The 17,252-nt window shown below is 49.6% G+C and overlaps 7 protein-coding genes across 7 annotated transcripts in view; 4 read left to right on the top strand and 3 right to left on the bottom strand.

The window, feature by feature from the left end:
- The window catches only part of MYCFIDRAFT_188249 (uncharacterized protein), a gene marked incomplete at both ends in the record, with an annotated part of 2,127 nt that extends 769 nt beyond the window's left edge, over window positions 1-1,358 (bottom strand). Inside the window, 2 exons of the mRNA XM_007928233.1 lie at window positions 30-818; window positions 1,262-1,358. Coding sequence (XP_007926424.1) covers window positions 30-818; window positions 1,262-1,358 — 886 coding nt within the window. The remainder of the gene's footprint in view (window positions 1-29; window positions 819-1,261) is intronic.
- Window positions 1,359-2,152: 794 nt separating this feature from the next.
- Window positions 2,153-3,306, top strand: MYCFIDRAFT_188248 (uncharacterized protein; the record flags this gene model as incomplete). The annotated part of the gene is made up of 3 exons (XM_007928232.1): window positions 2,153-2,365; window positions 2,495-3,108; window positions 3,159-3,306. The coding sequence occupies 3 exons, from the start codon at window positions 2,153-2,155 to the stop codon at window positions 3,304-3,306; spliced, it is 975 nt and encodes a 324-aa protein (XP_007926423.1).
- Window positions 3,307-3,546: 240 nt separating this feature from the next.
- On the top strand, window positions 3,547-5,723 carry MYCFIDRAFT_164341 (uncharacterized protein). The gene is made up of 2 exons (XM_007928231.1): window positions 3,547-3,744; window positions 3,803-5,723. Exons 1-2 carry the CDS (start codon window positions 3,576-3,578, stop codon window positions 5,554-5,556), a joined length of 1,923 nt encoding a protein of 640 aa, XP_007926422.1. The 5' UTR covers window positions 3,547-3,575; the 3' UTR covers window positions 5,557-5,723.
- A 1,830-nt stretch (window positions 5,724-7,553) lies between these two features.
- On the top strand, window positions 7,554-9,565 carry MYCFIDRAFT_153757 (uncharacterized protein; the record flags this gene model as incomplete). Its single annotated transcript, XM_007928230.1, has 6 exons — window positions 7,554-7,702; window positions 7,767-7,781; window positions 7,838-8,160; window positions 8,215-8,544; window positions 8,598-9,140; window positions 9,197-9,565. 6 exons carry the CDS (start codon window positions 7,554-7,556, stop codon window positions 9,511-9,513), a joined length of 1,677 nt encoding a protein of 558 aa, XP_007926421.1. The 3' UTR covers window positions 9,514-9,565.
- A 299-nt stretch (window positions 9,566-9,864) lies between these two features.
- MYCFIDRAFT_51556 (uncharacterized protein) lies at window positions 9,865-11,884 on the bottom strand. Its single transcript, XM_007927668.1, has 4 exons — window positions 11,722-11,884; window positions 11,453-11,666; window positions 11,103-11,397; window positions 9,865-11,056 (listed from the first exon to the last, which is right to left on the bottom strand). The coding sequence occupies exons 1-4, from the start codon at window positions 11,852-11,854 to the stop codon at window positions 10,238-10,240; spliced, it is 1,461 nt and encodes a 486-aa protein (XP_007925859.1). The 5' UTR covers window positions 11,855-11,884; the 3' UTR covers window positions 9,865-10,237.
- A 572-nt stretch (window positions 11,885-12,456) lies between these two features.
- MYCFIDRAFT_196472 (uncharacterized protein) lies at window positions 12,457-13,227 on the top strand (the record flags this gene model as incomplete). The annotated part of the gene is made up of 1 exon (XM_007928229.1): window positions 12,457-13,227. One exon carries the CDS (start codon window positions 12,457-12,459, stop codon window positions 13,225-13,227), a length of 771 nt encoding a protein of 256 aa, XP_007926420.1.
- A 926-nt stretch (window positions 13,228-14,153) lies between these two features.
- Window positions 14,154-16,454, bottom strand: MYCFIDRAFT_80656 (uncharacterized protein; the record flags this gene model as incomplete). The annotated part of the gene is made up of 3 exons (XM_007927822.1): window positions 14,154-15,341; window positions 15,401-16,248; window positions 16,364-16,454. 3 exons carry the CDS (start codon window positions 16,452-16,454, stop codon window positions 14,154-14,156), a joined length of 2,127 nt encoding a protein of 708 aa, XP_007926013.1.
- Window positions 16,455-17,252: the final 798 nt, after the last annotated feature.

Raw genomic sequence — 17,252 nt, 5'->3', positions numbered from 1 at the left:
TTCGGCAAAGGTGAAGAGAATTTCGAAACCTCCGTTGTCCCAGGCATGCTGAAGGATCCGCTCGCGCTCCTCTGGCGAAGTCTCCTTGATCGTCTTCGTGGGATCACTATACAAGAACCCTCCCATGGTGCGGAATCGCTCCTTCTGCAGCATCCGCGGGATGTAGTCTTCGAGGTCCTTCTTGGCTTTGATCGGGTCGACTGGTCTTTGATTCATCGGGATACATGTGTTTGGCGTTCTGATGAATACAGACAGATGTTCGGCGTCTTTTGCGGATTCCTGGGCTATCTGGATGCCTGTAGCGCCATTCCCGACTACGCCTACTCTTTTGCCTCTCATGTCTATGCCTTCCTTGGGCCAGAAAGATGAATGGCAAACATAGCCTTGGAAGTCATCGAAGCCTGGCCAGTCTGGAAAGTGCCGCTTTGCTGCAAATCCAAGACAGCAATGCATGAATTTGGCCGTGATCTTGGTTCCATTATCGCATTCGACGTGCCATCGGTGACTTTCATCATCCCACGTTGCAGCCTTGACACGAGTGTGGTATAAGGTGTCTTTACTAATGTTCAGCACTTTGTCGGCATGTTCGAAGTATCGTTGCAGCTCTGCACTGCCTGGATAGTGCTCCTTCCATTCAAAAGTGCTAAACACTTCTGGAATCGACAGCTGATACACCGGCCATGGACTATCAACGCGAGCACCGGGATAGTTGTTCCAATACCATATACCGCCTAGTGCAGATCCGGCCTCGGCAATCTTGACATTAAAGCCTTCCTGGCGAAGTCGATGAAGCAGATACACGCCTGCAAAGCCCCCGCCTATGATTAGAGCATCCAGATCAAGTTGCACGGGGCTGCCATTCAAGTGACTTGCTGTCCCATTAGCGCCATTCGACAACGTCTCCGACTGCGATGATAATCCGCGTCTCGGTGCCATGATTTATACTCGTGTAGATCTACTTCTTATCAGGCGAGAAAGATATTATGACTTGTTTGGATCTGACATCCTTATATGGGATCGGGAGCGTCCTCAATTGGCATTACCGTCTTGAACTGCCCTGGTCGAGTCGTCCACCCTCGGTTACACCGATCTCGCTTCGTGCGGAGAGGTCACCTGAGCTGGCTTTGAGAATTCAGGCTGCTTATCACAACAAGGGGATGCTTTACATCTAATTCTCATCCGCCATGCATTGCCTTGAATCAGAATGCGATCCGAGTCATTGGTTCCAATGCTTTTTCCAGAGTGAGGATGATGGTTGTACTTTCGCAAAGGAAGCCGGGTGTTGTGCTTGCCGTGCTCGTTCCCTCGTTTGCAGGGCAGAAGGTAAGGTGATGAGGAGGAGCAGGAATCGGAGGCATTCTGGAACATCTCATGGATGAAGATACTTTCTCATACGAACAAGTTTTCAATTTCTTGTAACATATGTACAATATGCTTCGCTTGCAATGCTCTTTCATAACGCGCCAGGCGGGCAGGCCCAGGGCGAAGCTTTGCCTCCGCTGTTCTCATTGATCGCAACAACTTCGTTCTGAGCGACTCGTGTGTTGGATTCGTCGTTACAGTTCGTTCGCGATCGCAGCAAGAGGGTGTAATTATAGGACTGACTGTGCCTGATCGGTGAGTGAAGAAAGAAGCACCAAAGTGCCAAGAGTGACCGTTGCTCTTTCGCGTTCGCGTTCTGCCCTCGCTGCTCCTTACACGAAACATCAATCTTTTCTCTAAAGAGCATCTCATTATGTGGTGGATTGTCATTTGGCAAGTATCCATGCTCAATCGTAGTCATCGATCAAGTGGTAGCGCAGTTCGACTCGGCGGGTCTTCCAAAAGGTCTTCTCAATGGGCCGAGCTTGTCCTTTGAACCGAGCCGAAGCCGGAGGACTCAACACACATCAGCAAGCTATACAGCTGCTGCCACAGTTTATCTACAGCGATAACAGCTACAAACGACCAAAAGACTTGGTTTCAGTCAGAAGCGCGCGAAATGGCAACACCAATAGTGGCCCTCTTCGGTTATGAGATGTCGACCTTCACGATCAAGATACAGCACGTCCTAAAGCTCAAGCAGATCCCGTATAAATTTATTACTGTATGTTTATCCTCATTGACACGCACACACTTGCTAATGACACCTTTTCGTCAATAGGTGCCTACGATGATGCCGCGGCCCACACTTCGGGACAGTTTCAACCTGACATATCGCAAGATTCCAGTCCTTGCGATTGGCAGAGAGCTGTACTGTGACACCTCCTTGATCTGTGAAGCACTCGAACACTTCTTTCCTCCTTCAGAAGGCTATCAATCAATCTATCCAGAGGCGCTAGACGGGAGGACCTATCGACCACTGATCAGAGGCTTCGCATCTTACGTAAGTATACCAAAGAGCGCAAGGCATGACTCCGCAGAGCGACAGCGGCTGGTCTCGGCCTTTGCTTCTGGAGTCGACAACTTCGTTTTGAGACAAGACACATACTGACCCTCGTACCAACGCTTTTAGTGGACTGACAGGCCAATCTTCCGCATCATGACTGGTCTTATGCCTGCTAGCATTTGGCGCAGTTCTTTTGGCACTGACAGAGCACAGCTCATTGGACATAAACTCGATCCCGACAAGCTGGAAAAGAAGCTGCCTGAGAATCTGACCAAGTACGACCATCAATTGTCTATGCTTGAGCCATTGTTTGCAGAGACCGATGGCCCTTGGATCTTTTCTACGCCAACGCCATCCCTTGCAGATATCACTCTGTACTATCAGTTCCGGTGGGGCAATAAAATCGCAAGCGGTGAAGGCGTCTACAGTCTCACCATGAAAGATGCTCGTGATTCAAAGGAGAATGGAAGTGCGCCTGTCTTTAATCCTCAGAGGTATCCTGGCATTCATGCTTGGTATAAACGCATGGAACGATACTTTGACGAGCTACCGTTGACGGAAGAAGACAAGTCAAATGACCTTGAGAGTGTGCTGGAACAAATGAAAAAGGCACCGACACCTGGACCCAAGTCAATGCTGTTGCCAACCCCAAGATCCGTACACAAGGAATTGAGTGAGAAGATTGGCCTCAAAGAGGGAGCTAGGGTCTCAGTGACGCCCAGCGATACAGGCAGAGCCGAGTGAGTCTATGCACCATCGTTTCGAAGGTCAGAGCTGATGCTTCAAGCAGTCCAACAATCGGCACCTTAGTCGCACTCTCGCCGGAAGAAGTAGTTATCAAGCCGAAGCAGCTTGAGAAGGCGGCTGCGGTGGACGTCAGAATCCATTTCCCCAGAACCGAGTTCGTAATCAGGCCCGTCAATGAAGCAAACTTGTGAATGCCATCCACTAGAACGACGAATGCTCATTCCTTGTATGCTTGTCTGTTGACAGATCAGTGTTGCAGTCGACATGAATTGGGTAGGATCTCGGCATTCAATTGGCCGGAAGCCGAACCCCGTTCAAGTGATGCAGTGACAGTCTGGGGAGCTCGCACCTTCAAGGTTGTTGTCTCAAAGCTTGTGCTGTTTATCACCAATCTTCTGCTCCCCAATCTTGTCTGTGACTGAGCTTTCATCATCCTGTCGAGGCAGATAGAATATTCAAAATGCTTCTCTCAGCACTTGTTCTCGGTCTGTTCAGCCTGGTGAGTGGGCAGTTCCCACCAACACCAGAGGGCGTAACGACTTTGCAATCAAAGTTCCATCCTGGCGTCCGAGTCTCCTACAAAGAGCCAGGGCTTTGTGAAACCACTCCAGGCGTCAAATCATATGCCGGTCCGTGGCTTCGCACACTTCGCGAACACTTCTGATCACTACTGACCGACTTTGTTAGGGTACATCCACCTGCCGCCAAATGCTCTTAATGAAACTCACGAACACAATGCATACCCTCTCAACATATTCTACTGGTTTTTCGAGTCTCGAAAAGACCCAGAAAATGCACCTCTTGCCATCTGGTTGAATGGCGGGCCAGGCGGCAGCAGTCTCCTCGGTGCACTATCGGAAAATGGGCCCTGCTTTGTCGCCAATGACTCCAAGACGACTTATCTAAATCCGTGGTCTTGGAATAACGAGGCGAACTTACTATTCATCGACCAGCCTGTCCAGGTAGGATACAGCTACGACGTGCCTACAAATATCACATTCAATCTTGCCGGCTCCGCAGAGGAAGGCGGTACCATTAATCCTGCCGACTTCACAGATGGAGTCCCGGAACAGAACAACACTTTTCTGGTCGGGACCATGTCAAGCCAGAATGTCAATCACACTGCCAATAGCACGCAGCATGCTGCCGTTGCGATGTGGCATTTCGCCCAGACATTCTTCACCGAGTTCCCTCATTTGAAGCCGAAAGACGAACGCATAAGCCTCTTTACCGAGAGTTATGGAGGTCATTACGGGCCTGGCTTTATGGATTTCTTCCTCCATCAAAACGAGAAGATCAAGAAGGGAGAGATATCTGGAGATGGCGCACATTACCTTCACCTCAGCACCCTTGGCATCATCAATGGCTGCATTGATGCCCCCGATATGATGAGCTCAAACATCGAGATGTCCTTCAACAATACATATGGTGTGCGTGCAATCTCTCAAGACCAATACGAGTGGGCCATGAACGAGTTCTATCGGACCGGTGGTGTCTTGGATGACATCAAAAAGTGCCGCGAGATGGCGCTGAAGACTGATCCTCACGACCATGGCGATGTGGCTAAGACCAACACATTCTGCTCTCAGGCCGCGAACAGAGGTGAAAATATTAGCGATAGCCTTTACGTCCGGGCTGGGAAAGGTGCTCGCTTTGACATCACTCACGAGCCTAAAGATCCCTTCCCGCCGCCATTCATGTTTGGATGGCTAAATCAACCGGAGACTCAAAAGGCATTTGGTGTTCCAGTCAATCACTCATGGTACTCTCCCGCTGTTGCTGCCGCTTTTGAGAGCACAGGTGATCTTGTTAAAGGCGGGCAACTGGATCAGCTTACGTATGTCCTTGAGCATGGCGTCAACGTTGCACTCTTTCATGGCGATCGTGACGTGGCCTGCAATTGGATAGGAGGCGAACGATATTCGCTGAACATTCCCTGGGCGCACCAAGCAGAATTCAAACACGCTGGCTATACACCTTTAGTCCTTGGCTCTCCATATACTCAATCTGGCGGCCTAGTGAGACAGTATGGCAACCTCAGCTTCACCCGAGTATATCAAGCGGGGCATATGGTGCCTTCCTATCAGCCAGAGGCAGCATATTCTATTTTCATGCGTGCTCTCACCCAACGTGACATTGCCACCGGGGAAGTGGACTTGAAAGAATATGCCGCGACGCATCAAGCCCAATATTCGACAACTGGTCCTAGCGATACTTGGTGGATGAAGAGTGATGTCCTCCCTCAGCCACCACATCAATGCTATATCCTCGATGTTTCCAACCGATGTTCTGAGGAGGAAATCGAGTGGATCAAGGACGGAAGCGCAATCATCAAAGACTGGATCGTTGTTGGACGGGAAAATGCCAGTGACTCTATCGATCAACAACGCCTCCATTATGCGCAACCTGATGAGCAGATCCCTTTGCTCCATGACTGGTGAGACTGGTATGGGATGGAGTGAGGCAGGACTCCGAGACTGAGCTACTATTGCTGTCAATGGGGAACAGAGTTGAAGATGTACCGTCCATAACCTCGCGATCTTCGCTCGTTGCTGACAACGCATGCAAGAGCAAGACTAGCGCAATTATTTGCATTTCTTCAAGCAATATGGTGTCAGCGATGCATCTCTAATAAGAAGCTGTGCCAATGAAGCATGCCTGAGACAAACGCCAAATCAGCTTGCGTTTCGTGTATCACTTCGTACGCTGGAGGGATAGAATTGCACATGGCATTGATCTACTAGGGGACCGCGGCTGAGTGCTGAATGGAATCCTGCGATTCCTGCCAAACTCTATTCCTATTAAGCGTTGCGCGGCGTCCGGACAAGCACGGAAGATGCTCTATATCTAGCTCAAGATTACAGTTACAGGATTACAGCAATTCTTGTATTTTAGGAAATTTAGAGTACTACTGTTCTACTATAGCTTGTTCTATAGTGCTCTAACTATATAACTATAACTACTATTACCTCCTTCTACTACCTTCTTCTAAGTATACTCTTACTATATCTCTCTAGATACTAACTTCTATATCCTAAGGATTAGGGGATAGGAGGGTTAGGAGGGGTTAGTAGTTAGGAAGGTTTAGTAGTTAGAAAGAGTTAGTAGTTAGGAAGGATTAGTAGTTAGAAAGGATTAGGGAGGGTTAGTAGTACTATCGGATTTATTTAATCTAGTAAGTATCCTAAGACCTCTACTAAATATATTATAGTTGTTATAGATTCTAGTATAGAGAGGTTATAGTCTTTATAGTATCTAATTCCGAGGCTACGAAGGATACGCTATACTTATTAGACGCGGCCTTACGTAGCTACTAAAATAGCTAATATCTAGATTAAATTATATTATAGCTAAATAAGAAATATTAGTATAGGGAAAGATACTATATTAAGAACCCTCCTATAGTTTATATAAGCGTACTAACTATCGCTATACTAAGACAATCTGGTATAAAATATATCTAGGTATACTACTATAAACTCTAGAAATAAATTAGAATACTATTCCGAAAACAGTCTACTACTAAATAGAGAAGTAGTAGATTAATTTATTTTAAATAGGCTATATATTATAATTAGAATAGTATATTCTCTATTTTAAGATTTAATAGAAATATTAAACTATTTTTAAGTATAGATAATCTATTCTATACTCTAATTTAGTAAGTGTTTATATATAGAATAATATTTACCTAACTAATATATAGCTATAGTTCTATAGCTTTTTAATTTAAATATAAAAGTAAAGAATCTATTTACTAAAGCATTTAGTAGTTACTAGCCTAAGTAGGAGCGGTCTCCTTACTTTACCTAATCGAGGAAGCAACGATTAGCGGAGCCTCTTTAGTAGTAGTCGCTTTACCCTTCTTACTAGTAGAAAACTTACTCCTAGAGCTATCCTTTACCTACCGACTCGTACTAGTAACTCGTTTTATTAGCGGCGGACTTATTAGCTTCTAGAGGCTCTATAATACCTTCTTCTTAGACTTAGAGTTATTTAATTAGTCTTTAAGTTCTAATCGTACTATAAGTACGCTAGCGGTCGTATATATCGTTCTTAGCGCTATTGCTATAGTAGATTGCTAGAAATTAGTAGGAATACGTATACGAGGTTCTATTCTCTATTAACTAACAGTAGATAGGACAAGACAAGTTATATTATAGTACGACGAGAGGGCTTACGGTGCAGATTCGGGTGTTTGCTATCCGCACTAATAATAATGCTAGGATAGAGTTGCCCGCGCCTAGGCCCTCGATTCGATCTACAAAGTCGCAGCAACTAACTACTGTAGTACTGGGATGTACAGCTACAGGAACCTCTTATCAGCTCAGCCTGTAATCGGTACCGTTCAGCCACGCTGTAACATGTGTATCTACGCCCGACCTCACGCTCTTTGCTGCTTCATTTCGTGCATGGAACTGCGCATGAGATGGCAAGCATGGCCGAACAAACGAAGAGCAGCGGATCGCATGTGGTCGACGAAGAGAAGCTTCGTGTGACGAGTGTGTTCCAGCAGACACATGAGCATGCTGTAGTCGATGAGAATGCCACGCTGGACGACCAGACCTTGGGAGCGCTTGGCTACAAGTAAGCCGAGACCGTTCAGCATCAAATAGAACTATTGAACCCATCAAGCTGACTTCGCATCAAGGCAGGAATTCAAGAGGTGTGCTATGACTTTGATGCTGTACTGCCCATATGCTAAGATGCGATTCCGAACAGAGACTTCTCCATTCTCCAATCCTTCTCGGTGTCTTTCTCGATTCTCGGTCTTCTACCCAGCATCGCGTCGACCTTGCCCTATGCGCTGGGATATTCTGGTACTGGCGGGACAGCCTGGGGATGGCTGATCGCAGCCTTTATGATTCAATCTACAGCATTCAGCATGGCAGAGCTATGTTCTGCAATGCCCACCGCAGGCGGCCTGTACTACGCAGCTGCGGTTCTCGCGCCAGATGGCTGGGGACCTATTGCAAGCTGGTTTGTGGGATGGTCGAACTTCTGCGGCTTCGTGACAGGCCCGTGCTCCCTCAATTATGCCTTGGGTGGGTTCTTCCTGGGTGGTGAAATATGCGAAGGATGCTAACTTATTGACATAGCCGCCATGATCGTCACTTGCGGGCAGGTCACGAACCCCGATTACGTGCCAAAAGACTGGCACATCTACCTGGTCTTCCTGTCGCTCCTACTGATTAATGGTGTCCTGTGCATGCAGAGCACTAAATTCATTGGGCATGTCAATGTAGCTGGCACGGTCTGGAACGTATTCTTGGTCTTGCTCTTCGTCATCTGGTTCCCAGTGGGCTCCATTAACACGCCGAAGACGAATAGCACCCATGCAGTGTGGACAGAATTCGAAAATGGAACAGATTGGCCAATCGGGTGGGCGACCATCATGGGCTTTCTGACAACTGTTTGGACTTTGTCAGGTGAGAATTGAACGCAAAAGTTTGCCGGTCATATACTGACACTTTGGTGCAAGGCTATGATGCACCGTTCCACTTGGCAGAAGAATGCTCAAATGCTAACATCGCATCTCCTCGGGCTATCGTTCTAACAGCCCAGACCGGTCTCTATATGGGCTGGGCAATCATGCTCGTCATTGCGTACACTGTAAAAGACATCGGAGAGGTCGTAGCAGGACAGTATAGCCAGCCTTTTGGCTCGCTTTGTCTGCAAGTCTTAGGCAAGAAGGCTGGCTTGGCAATGTTTGCTCTAAACATTATCGGCCAGTTCTTTTGCGGCCAAGGATGCACAATTGCTGCCTCTCGGGTCGTATTTGCGTACTCTCGTGACGGGGCCATCGTTGGTTCTAGATGGTGGAGACAGGTGAACAGCCGCACGAAGACGCCTGTGTACGCCACCTGGGGCGTGCTTACAATCGCCGCCTTGCTTGGTCTGCTGGTCTTCGCCGGACCAATCGCCATCGGAGCAGTCTTCAGCATTGGCGCGATCGGCCAGTATACAGCCTTCACGTTTCCAGTATTCCTCAAGCTGTTCTTTGCCAAAGACAAATTTCGACCAGGTACGAGAGGCAGACATGAAACCTCACTGATACATACAGTCGCTAACATAAACCAGGTCCGTGGAATCTCGGAAAACTCTCAAAGCCAGTCAATGCTGTCGCCTGTGCATGGTGGCTCATCATAGCTCCTGCTCTCTGCTTTCCGGCCTACACTGGTAGTCATTTGAACGCGCAGACCATGAACTGGACTATAGTTGTGTATGGTGGAGCGATGACTCTCGCCATGAGCCACTACTTCATCAGCGGCCGGAAGTGGTTCAAGGGACCTAGAATTAACATTGAGCATTTGAACCAGGTCGACACCCCGGGCTTGAATGTGTCGGAATCACAGGCCTCTGATGATCTAACGTCTATGCCTACAAAGCGAGAGTAGTAGCGAGATATATCTAAGTAGCAGCAGACAATACGACGTTTTTGATCAGATGACATCTTTCCGAAGGTCTTGTGATACCCTCTTAGATTATTGATAACTCACTTTCGTACTCGCGCATCTTCAAACTCCCGTGACTTCCGAGGCTTTCAACAAGATTAAGGTAGTATTGTACTGACCTTGCATTCTATATGAGAGGTAAAGCGGAGATGTAGTCTATGGCGATGTCCATCAAATGCTGGCGTATGCAAGGACGAGGGAATTGCGGGAAGAATAGACCCAAGCCGACGAAAAGGTAGAAGCTCTTGGTCCAGGATTGGTTGTTGCTGGATATAAGGAGGCGGATGAGCTTAACGGGGTGTTCAATCTTGAAGCTTGGAGGCAGTACATCTGGGACTTGCGGGCTTTTTGTTGAAGGTGGAGCGAGGGAGTTGGTCAGACTGACGCTGGGGAATTATCCGACAAGATTCAGTCAATACTCTCGGTTTTCATTTTCATCGGTGCGAGACGTGGACTGGCGATCGTGACAGATCCAGGCGCATTGTACGCTGGTTGTATGGCGGCGTTTCCACCAAAGAAGTCCAGCTTGTGATTAATGAAGTATTCATCTTGCCCTCGAAATGTTTCCAAATTGAAGCGGAGGCTTCTACTCTCCTTGCAAGTGGAGATGACTGATGACCATCGCGCGTTCGAGGCAGGTCCTCATTTCATACCTTCAGAACTCGCCTCATATCCTGGCTCGAGGTCGCCACTTGGCATATGGATGATCGCCCGTCGAAAGGACGAGATGGTCGACATCAGACGTATTAACCAGGCCAGGATGGACTTCAGACAAGTCCTTGATGCCAAGTAGCTTCATGGCACTCTCTATCTCATCTCTGAGTATTTCCACGAGATGTTCGGCTCCTTCGCTGCCGTATCCCAGGGCGAAGAGGAACGACCTGCCCATGCCCACGGCTTTCGCGCCCAGACATAGCGCTTTGAGAATGTCTCCACCACGTCGGAAGCCTCCGTCGACATAGATTTCCATTTGATCAAAGATCTCGGGACATTGTTTGTGGAGCTCCAAGAGAACCAAAATGGAAGGGGGGCTGAAGTCCAAGTTCCTCCCGCCGTGGTTTGACACCACAATGCCATCTACGCCCATCTTCACCGCCATCTTGGCATCCTCGGCCGTCATTACACCTTTCAGTACGATTGGTAGGTCTGTCAGACTTCTGATCCAATCGATATCTTGCCAGACTAGTGCCTGATCGATGAATGCTCCAACGAGTTTGGTCAACCCACCACCTCGCTTGCCGCCGCGTTCGCCAGTGATGGGGTTGATTGCAATTTCGTCAACTCGTAGGCGCTCATCGGATTCTCGCTTCCCTCTGCCTGCCGCATCGACAGTCACAAATATCGCACGCATTCCTAGTGTCTCAGCGTTCTTGATCACTTCCTCGGACTTTTTCCGATCTTTGTTGACGTAAAGTTGGAACATGAACGGATAATCGGGAGCTTGTTCGATGATTTCCTTCGCAGGATAAGAAGCATTGGTCGGGATCTACGGAAAGTCAGCATTATGATCATCAGCAGTGTGAAGCACCTACAATCTCAAGAATGCCACTCGATTTGGCAGCTCGAGCTAGCGCTTTTTCGCCTTCGGGATTGATCATCTTGGCTAGTCCAGATGGACATATGAATAGCGGGACTTTGACAGGTATGCCTAAAATGCTGCTTGATGTGTCGACTTCTGCGACATCCCGCATGACTCTGGGACGAAACCATATTCGCTGCAGCATTTCCCGATTCTTATCTCGAGTCCAGCAGTCGGTGGCGGCTGTAGAATAGAATGCATGAGTCTTGGCTGAAGAAGTCCGAAGCGATGCTTCCTCAAAATCGTCGCTGGTCAGACCAGTAAGCATTAAGACAAGCGGACGATCATAGAGGATGTACATACGCATTGATGATGGCGTGGAGTGGTGGCTTGTCCTTATCCGATGCTGCCTGGGCTGGATTCTGCGGTAGAGGCTCTGCAGCCCATTCGGAAGTTATTGTCGATCGATCAAGGTTGCCTTTGAACAGATGTGGAGATAAGCTGTTTTTGACAATGGATGGTGAGTGTATCTCTGAGTATGCCTTGGTGGCGTCTTTGCCAGCATATCGAAGAATTACTGGAGCTTCTTAAGTACAATTGTACATTCTCATGACAAAGCTAACTTGACGTACGGGAAGGTCCACCAGGATGCTCTCCGCTAAATTGAGTACAATCCCATATCTGGTCCTCGATCACAAGCCAACAGTCTTCGGCAGTGTTGTGTTTTGCAATTTCTTGAGTCGAAAGCAGCTTTATCTCTTCCATGTCTCCGAGCTGGATATTTCTACAAACAACGGTAAGTAGTCACAATCAATAAACAGTTCTAGTGATATGGACGAGTGAGAAGCCAGGAATTAATGATGATGGATTGATTCTGCCTTTACCATCTTCCCACGTCCTCCGCTATCGGAGTCCTGCAGGGGGGTCGATCGCTCAGAATACTGTAGCCTTCCCGGCACGTACGGTCTGAAGTGAACATTGGACGCACGGGCTCTTATTGGATCGCAGAGACTTTGTTATAATGCTGTGAGAAGCAAAGTGAAGGCGTGGGCACGTATAGGGGGCAGTGGTACGATGAGGTTGTGACGAGTCAACCTGGAATTTCACCAGCCACGCGCCTTGACCATCATAGAATAATGAAAGCTCGGATCCAAGGCCGAAAGATAGGGCAGCGTCGAAGGAACTTGAGCTTGTCGTCTCCAGTCTTTCGCCGAACGTGGTCGACTTGGTAGCCACTGGCCATTGCGGGTATCTTACGCATCAATAGCCTCCCGCGAGTACACATCAAGCTTCATCGGTAAGTTGAATGCTAAAAGAACCAGACTGACCTCTCAGATGCCCCTGCCACTACAACGACCGAATCTACCATGTCTACAGAAAAGCTGATCCGTCTTGGAGTCCTGGTTCCATCTTCCAACACCGCTCTCGAACCTCTGACCAGTGCGATAATCTCGACAATACCTAATGTCTCGGTTCACTTCTCGCGCTTCGAGGTCACCGAGATCTCACTATCTGAGCAAGCCCTGTCCCAGTTCGACGATAGCAAGATCATACAGGCTGCAAAGCTCCTACAGCACGCTCATGTCGATGTTATCGGCTGGAGTGGGACAAGCAGTGGTTGGCTAGGTCTAGAGGCCGACGACCGATTATGCCAGCGGATTGAAGAAGCCACAGGAATTAAGGCTACGACGAGTGTCATTGGTTTGTGCAAAATCTTGCAGGAAGTCTCGAAAGGCGGAGCACGCTTTGGTCTCGTGACTCCGTATCTGGACGAGGTGCAGAAGAAGATCGTGGAGACATTCGGAAAGGCGGGCTACGAAGTGGTGGCGGAGTCGCATCTAAACAGGAAAGTCAATGTGGAATTTGCGGACATTACAGAGGAAGAGCTGGATCAGCAGGTTGCTGATGTTGTGGAGAGGATGGAGGATGAGCCGGTGAAGATTGTGTCCACATTCTGCACGAACCTTCGTGCTGCGCAAAGGGCTTCTTATTGGGAGAACAAATACCCTGGCCTGATTGTTGCAGACACAGTGGGAACTGTGATCTGGGACATGCTGCGCATAGCTGGAGTCGACATTTCGGACCTGTGTGATTGGGGAAGCATCTTCTCAAAACGTCCTTCAAAAGCACGATCGTGAGCTCAGTTAGCTGCAGGAAGAGGACACAACTTGAGTACTTCAGTGTGAGACTCCGTACTCGTGAGTCGCCCACTGTCAGACCCACGATTCCATAGGATTTTATGTCAGTCCGTCTTGCATAGACGCTGCTCACGAACCTCACAAATTTGGTGTACAGCGCGACGCTGCCTTCGAAAGGTGCCGAATGACACACAACTGTGCAATTCCACTCTCCAACCCGTCGATATACTGCCGGCAGTTGCTTTAAAGACATCCGGCAGGCCAAATACTGTGCACGCAGTGTAGGAGTGCTGTAATGTTCGATGGCGCAAAGTCCTCCCGCCAAATCCCTTTCTCTCGTAGCCACAAAACACCTTCTAGCTGTCGGCTACACCATCACCACTGCTCAAGTTCCACAAACCCGCCGGATCGATGCCGGCAGACCAATTTCAGAGAACCGGCGGGCTGTATTTAAGTTAATGGGAGGCAGGGTCGCTGCGGCATGAGACGATGGCAATCCGTCAACAAGAAATTTTCGCCGCTTGCTGTCGAAGAACACATTACTTGTCGGCGATCCCACCACCACCACCCTTCAAGTTCCACAAACCCGACGGATCGATGCCGGCGGACCAGTTTCAGAGAGCCGGCAGGTTGGGTTCTTCCCAAGATACGAAGTAGTAGTTGTTGTCCGAGAGAGATAACGTGAACTTCTCACCCAAATCCTTTCGCTGATCGCTTCACGCGCTGCTTATTATCCCACCAGAACCTTTCAGGTACTCACAACACCCGCCGAAACGATGCCGACGAAGTTTTGGAAAGATTTTTCGACAGCTTGATTTTGCAGTCACTGCTGTCGGTCGCACGTATACTTCACGTTGAAGCAAGCACAAGAGCTGGGGTATTGTCTACATAACATACATATCTGTACAACGCTCCTCCTATATTTTCTACATCCATCTTACGCCATCCGTGCGAACATCTTCCATGTCTTGCAGGATACCTTCCCAATCCAGCCAGCTGGTATCTGTGGGTAAAGTCGCCGCCATATCAGGAGGGAAGTCAAAGACAGAGGCTGATATGGGCGTTGTGAGAGGATCCAATGTCATATCGTTCGGGAACGGCGCAGTGGCCACATTCAAGGTCGGTTCAGGGATTTGCATGTTGCCGAATTGGCCTCCACCGTTCCACATGTTCGCATTGGGGACTGGTCGTGATACCGCAGGTTGCTGTACTGCTGCCGAGGGCTTCGATATTGACTTTTTCTTCGGTTCGTCTCTGAAGGCTGCGGCCTTTGCCCTCAACTTCTCGAGTGGCTTCCAAAGCATGCCGTCTTTGGTGTCTGCTACTGAAGGAGCATATATCGCCATGGTCTTGTCCACCCATTCCCAGGCTTCGTCAGCCAGTGGAGTGTCCCTTATTGAGCACAGTCCAGCTAAAGCAACTGCGATGCCGTGCCAAGGCACCCACGGCATACGCCTCCAGCGACCGGAAATATCAACTTGAAGGCTGTAGCAATGACGGAGAATGTTGAGTGCCAGCTCGATGACCCAGGGCGAATCGACTCTGGGAGCACTGTGATTTGGACTCAGCTGCATAGGTCTGACAGCGCGCAATATGAGCGAATGACAAGCCGCCGCACCAGTGCCAGCTGCGATTCTGTGCAGGTAAATTTCCATGTTGCAATGCCGGAGATACTGCTCGTTGATCTTCTTCTGGAAGGCATAGGCGATCTCAAGACGCTTCTGCCAAGGCTGCCCAGATGGCATATCTTCCGGAATGGCAAGCCGCAGAGTCAAGTCGGATGCCTCCATTGAAATGAGGGATAAGGTCATATCGGCGACTTCGTTCAGGCGAGGAGTTATGGTGGTACTATCTTCGCCAAAGTCTTGGTCGTTGACATTGGTCGGTAATCGTCGATTGTAGGTGTCTGGATGAATTGCTGGTTCTGAGCCACGATCTATCGAGGAATAAGAGTCCAGGAAAACAATGAAGTACCACAGTCTGCGTTTCATCTCGGTCATGTAGATTGATTCGCCTCGCATTTCCCGGTGGATGTTGACTGCTCGCGCAATTCGGACAAGCACTCCTACCAATGACCATGCTCGCCGGCTTGGATCTGTGATTCTAGCTGATGCCTACGTTGCGACGGGTCAGAAGGAGTCCAATTGTCGTGAGCAACAAAGGCAGAACTTACGATATACAGGGCACACGCCTGAATGGTTGCCACTTCAGTCGTGTTCAGTGGATCTGCTTGATAGAGGGCAATGCCAACCATTCGTCTGTACTGGAGCACCACCAGATCTTTTGATTTCCCGAACTTTGACTCGCATTCCTCTTCCGTGTATGCATTGGCCGCGGCAAACCATATGGCCGCTTTCAAGGCTTTGTTGCACGGCGCATCTGCCGGTCGGCTCATGTAAGGCTGTCCATCGGCCACGAAAGCTTTCAAAGTTGGTACGTGTAGGAGCTTATATATTGGGTCGACGTAATTCAAGTATGCATTCAACAAATCCAAGGCAATAGCAGGTTCCGGCTCGACCAATGCTCCAGGCATGATGTATAGAGCTCCAGGAGGACAGAAGATGAGCTCATACTGTGCAGTGATGCTAGTTGCGTCCAGTGCGTAGGGTGCGGGTGGAGTGGTTTCCGGCGAGGTGTCAGGGTCACTGTTCGGGCCATCCTCCTCAAATGCATCAGCCAGAGCCTTGACCTCGGAAGTGAGGGTAGACCAGAACGAGCCAGCAACGTATTTACTTGTGGCCGGGGAAGTGGCGTCTATCGGACTTGAAGGACTGGCATGGTCTGAGGTCACAGGCGCGTTGATCGAGGACGGCGTGTGGGTCGCGCGTCGACTGTTGTCCTTAGTGTGGCCAAGTTGATTGATGGCCTTGATGTCTTCAGCGCTGGGAAGCTTTCCGTCTTCATCCTGGAAGCTCTGAACGAGCTTTTCGAGTTTCGCGATTCGGGTCCTCAGTTCTGCGTCGGCCGTTTTGGCAATCTTTGCTCTGGGTTTCCGCGTGGAGATTTGGCAGGGCAGGCTGGCTCTTGAACATTGAGTGCACGGGTACTTTCTATCGCATTTTACCTTCCTCCGTTGACATTCTGGACGGGATCGATTTAGCTTATAAGTGACATGGCTTGTTTACGTCGACCGTACCTCGGCAAGCTAGGGCCAAGCCATGCGGCTTCTTCGATGCGTGCTGTTCGTTGGGCGATGCTGTGCTTGTGCTTCCGCCGGCTTCCTCCATCGTGTCAGCCGGTCGGTGAGCCCGGACTCCGCACTGCCATCAAGTGAAAGGGCATTCACGAAGCAGGTGAAGAGGATGTCGGAAGCTCTAGAAGCAGGCGCTCGAGATTGGGATTGGAGTGGCAGGCAAACATGCTTTCGTCTTTCTTCCAGCACCGACCGGCCGATCAGTAGCCTGCTTCCGTGATTTGCTAAGCAGCGTGGGCCAGGCATTCTGACTTCAGATTCTGTGGGAAAGTCTATGATGCATGATGTGCCATGCCATGCCATGCCATTATTCCATTGCCATGATGGGCAGCCTCAAACGTGGCCCGGATGGATGCAGCCGCAGCCAGTTATCGATAGCTGTTAACTTCTCCTCCACCCCGCCCCCGCCCCCGCCCCCGCCCCCGCCCCATGCACCACCACCTGCACCTGCACCTCCATGCAGCGACGTTCTGTCATCACAGCGCCAAGCAGCAAGATGCCAGCAATGAACGACGCACTCCCTGCGAACACCTGCGCAGCCAGGTAAGCACTTCCCAACGACTCCCGTTGCACGGCGTGGTCCACCAGAGAGCCGCATGCTGCACTTCCCACAAGACATGCTCCTCCGATGCACGAAAAGATCGCGCATGCCCTGCTTCCCCAACCTCTGAATGCCCATGCTACGTCGCTGGAGCGCGCCTTCAAGAGATCTCGGTCCAATTTCGTAGCAGGTTCGACGCATAAGCTGTGCACCGCTGGCACGCACAGCATTGGAATGCCCGGTGCTAGCAGACCGTACAAGCATGCCACCACCATGCACGTCTCAACCTCA

This window comes from Pseudocercospora fijiensis (genome assembly GCF_000340215.1).
Source record: "Pseudocercospora fijiensis CIRAD86 unplaced genomic scaffold MYCFIscaffold_4, whole genome shotgun sequence".
NCBI lineage: Eukaryota > Fungi > Ascomycota > Dothideomycetes > Mycosphaerellales > Mycosphaerellaceae > Pseudocercospora > Pseudocercospora fijiensis.
The sequence above is the reverse complement of the archived record's forward strand: the minus strand, read 5'-3'. Positions and strand labels throughout refer to the sequence as shown.

Bases quoted from the DNA above. Each gene is read 5' to 3' on its own strand.
- MYCFIDRAFT_51556 (XM_007927668.1), bottom strand. From the start codon at position 11,854: ATGGAAGAGATAAAGCTGCTTTCGACTCAAGAAATTGCAAAACACAAC. The intron at 11,398-11,452 runs GTATGTACATCC...TGGTCTGACCAG, and splicing joins CTCCACGCCATCATCAATGC to CGACGATTTTGAGGAAGCAT. The intron at 11,057-11,102 runs GTAGGTGCTTCA...GACTTTCCGTAG, and splicing joins CGAGTGGCATTCTTGAGATT to ATCCCGACCAATGCTTCTTA.
- MYCFIDRAFT_164341 (XM_007928231.1), top strand. From the start codon at position 3,576: ATGCTTCTCTCAGCACTTGTTCTCGGTCTGTTCAGCCTGGTGAGTGGG. The intron at 3,745-3,802 runs GTCCGTGGCTTC...CGACTTTGTTAG, and splicing joins AGGCGTCAAATCATATGCCG to GGTACATCCACCTGCCGCCA.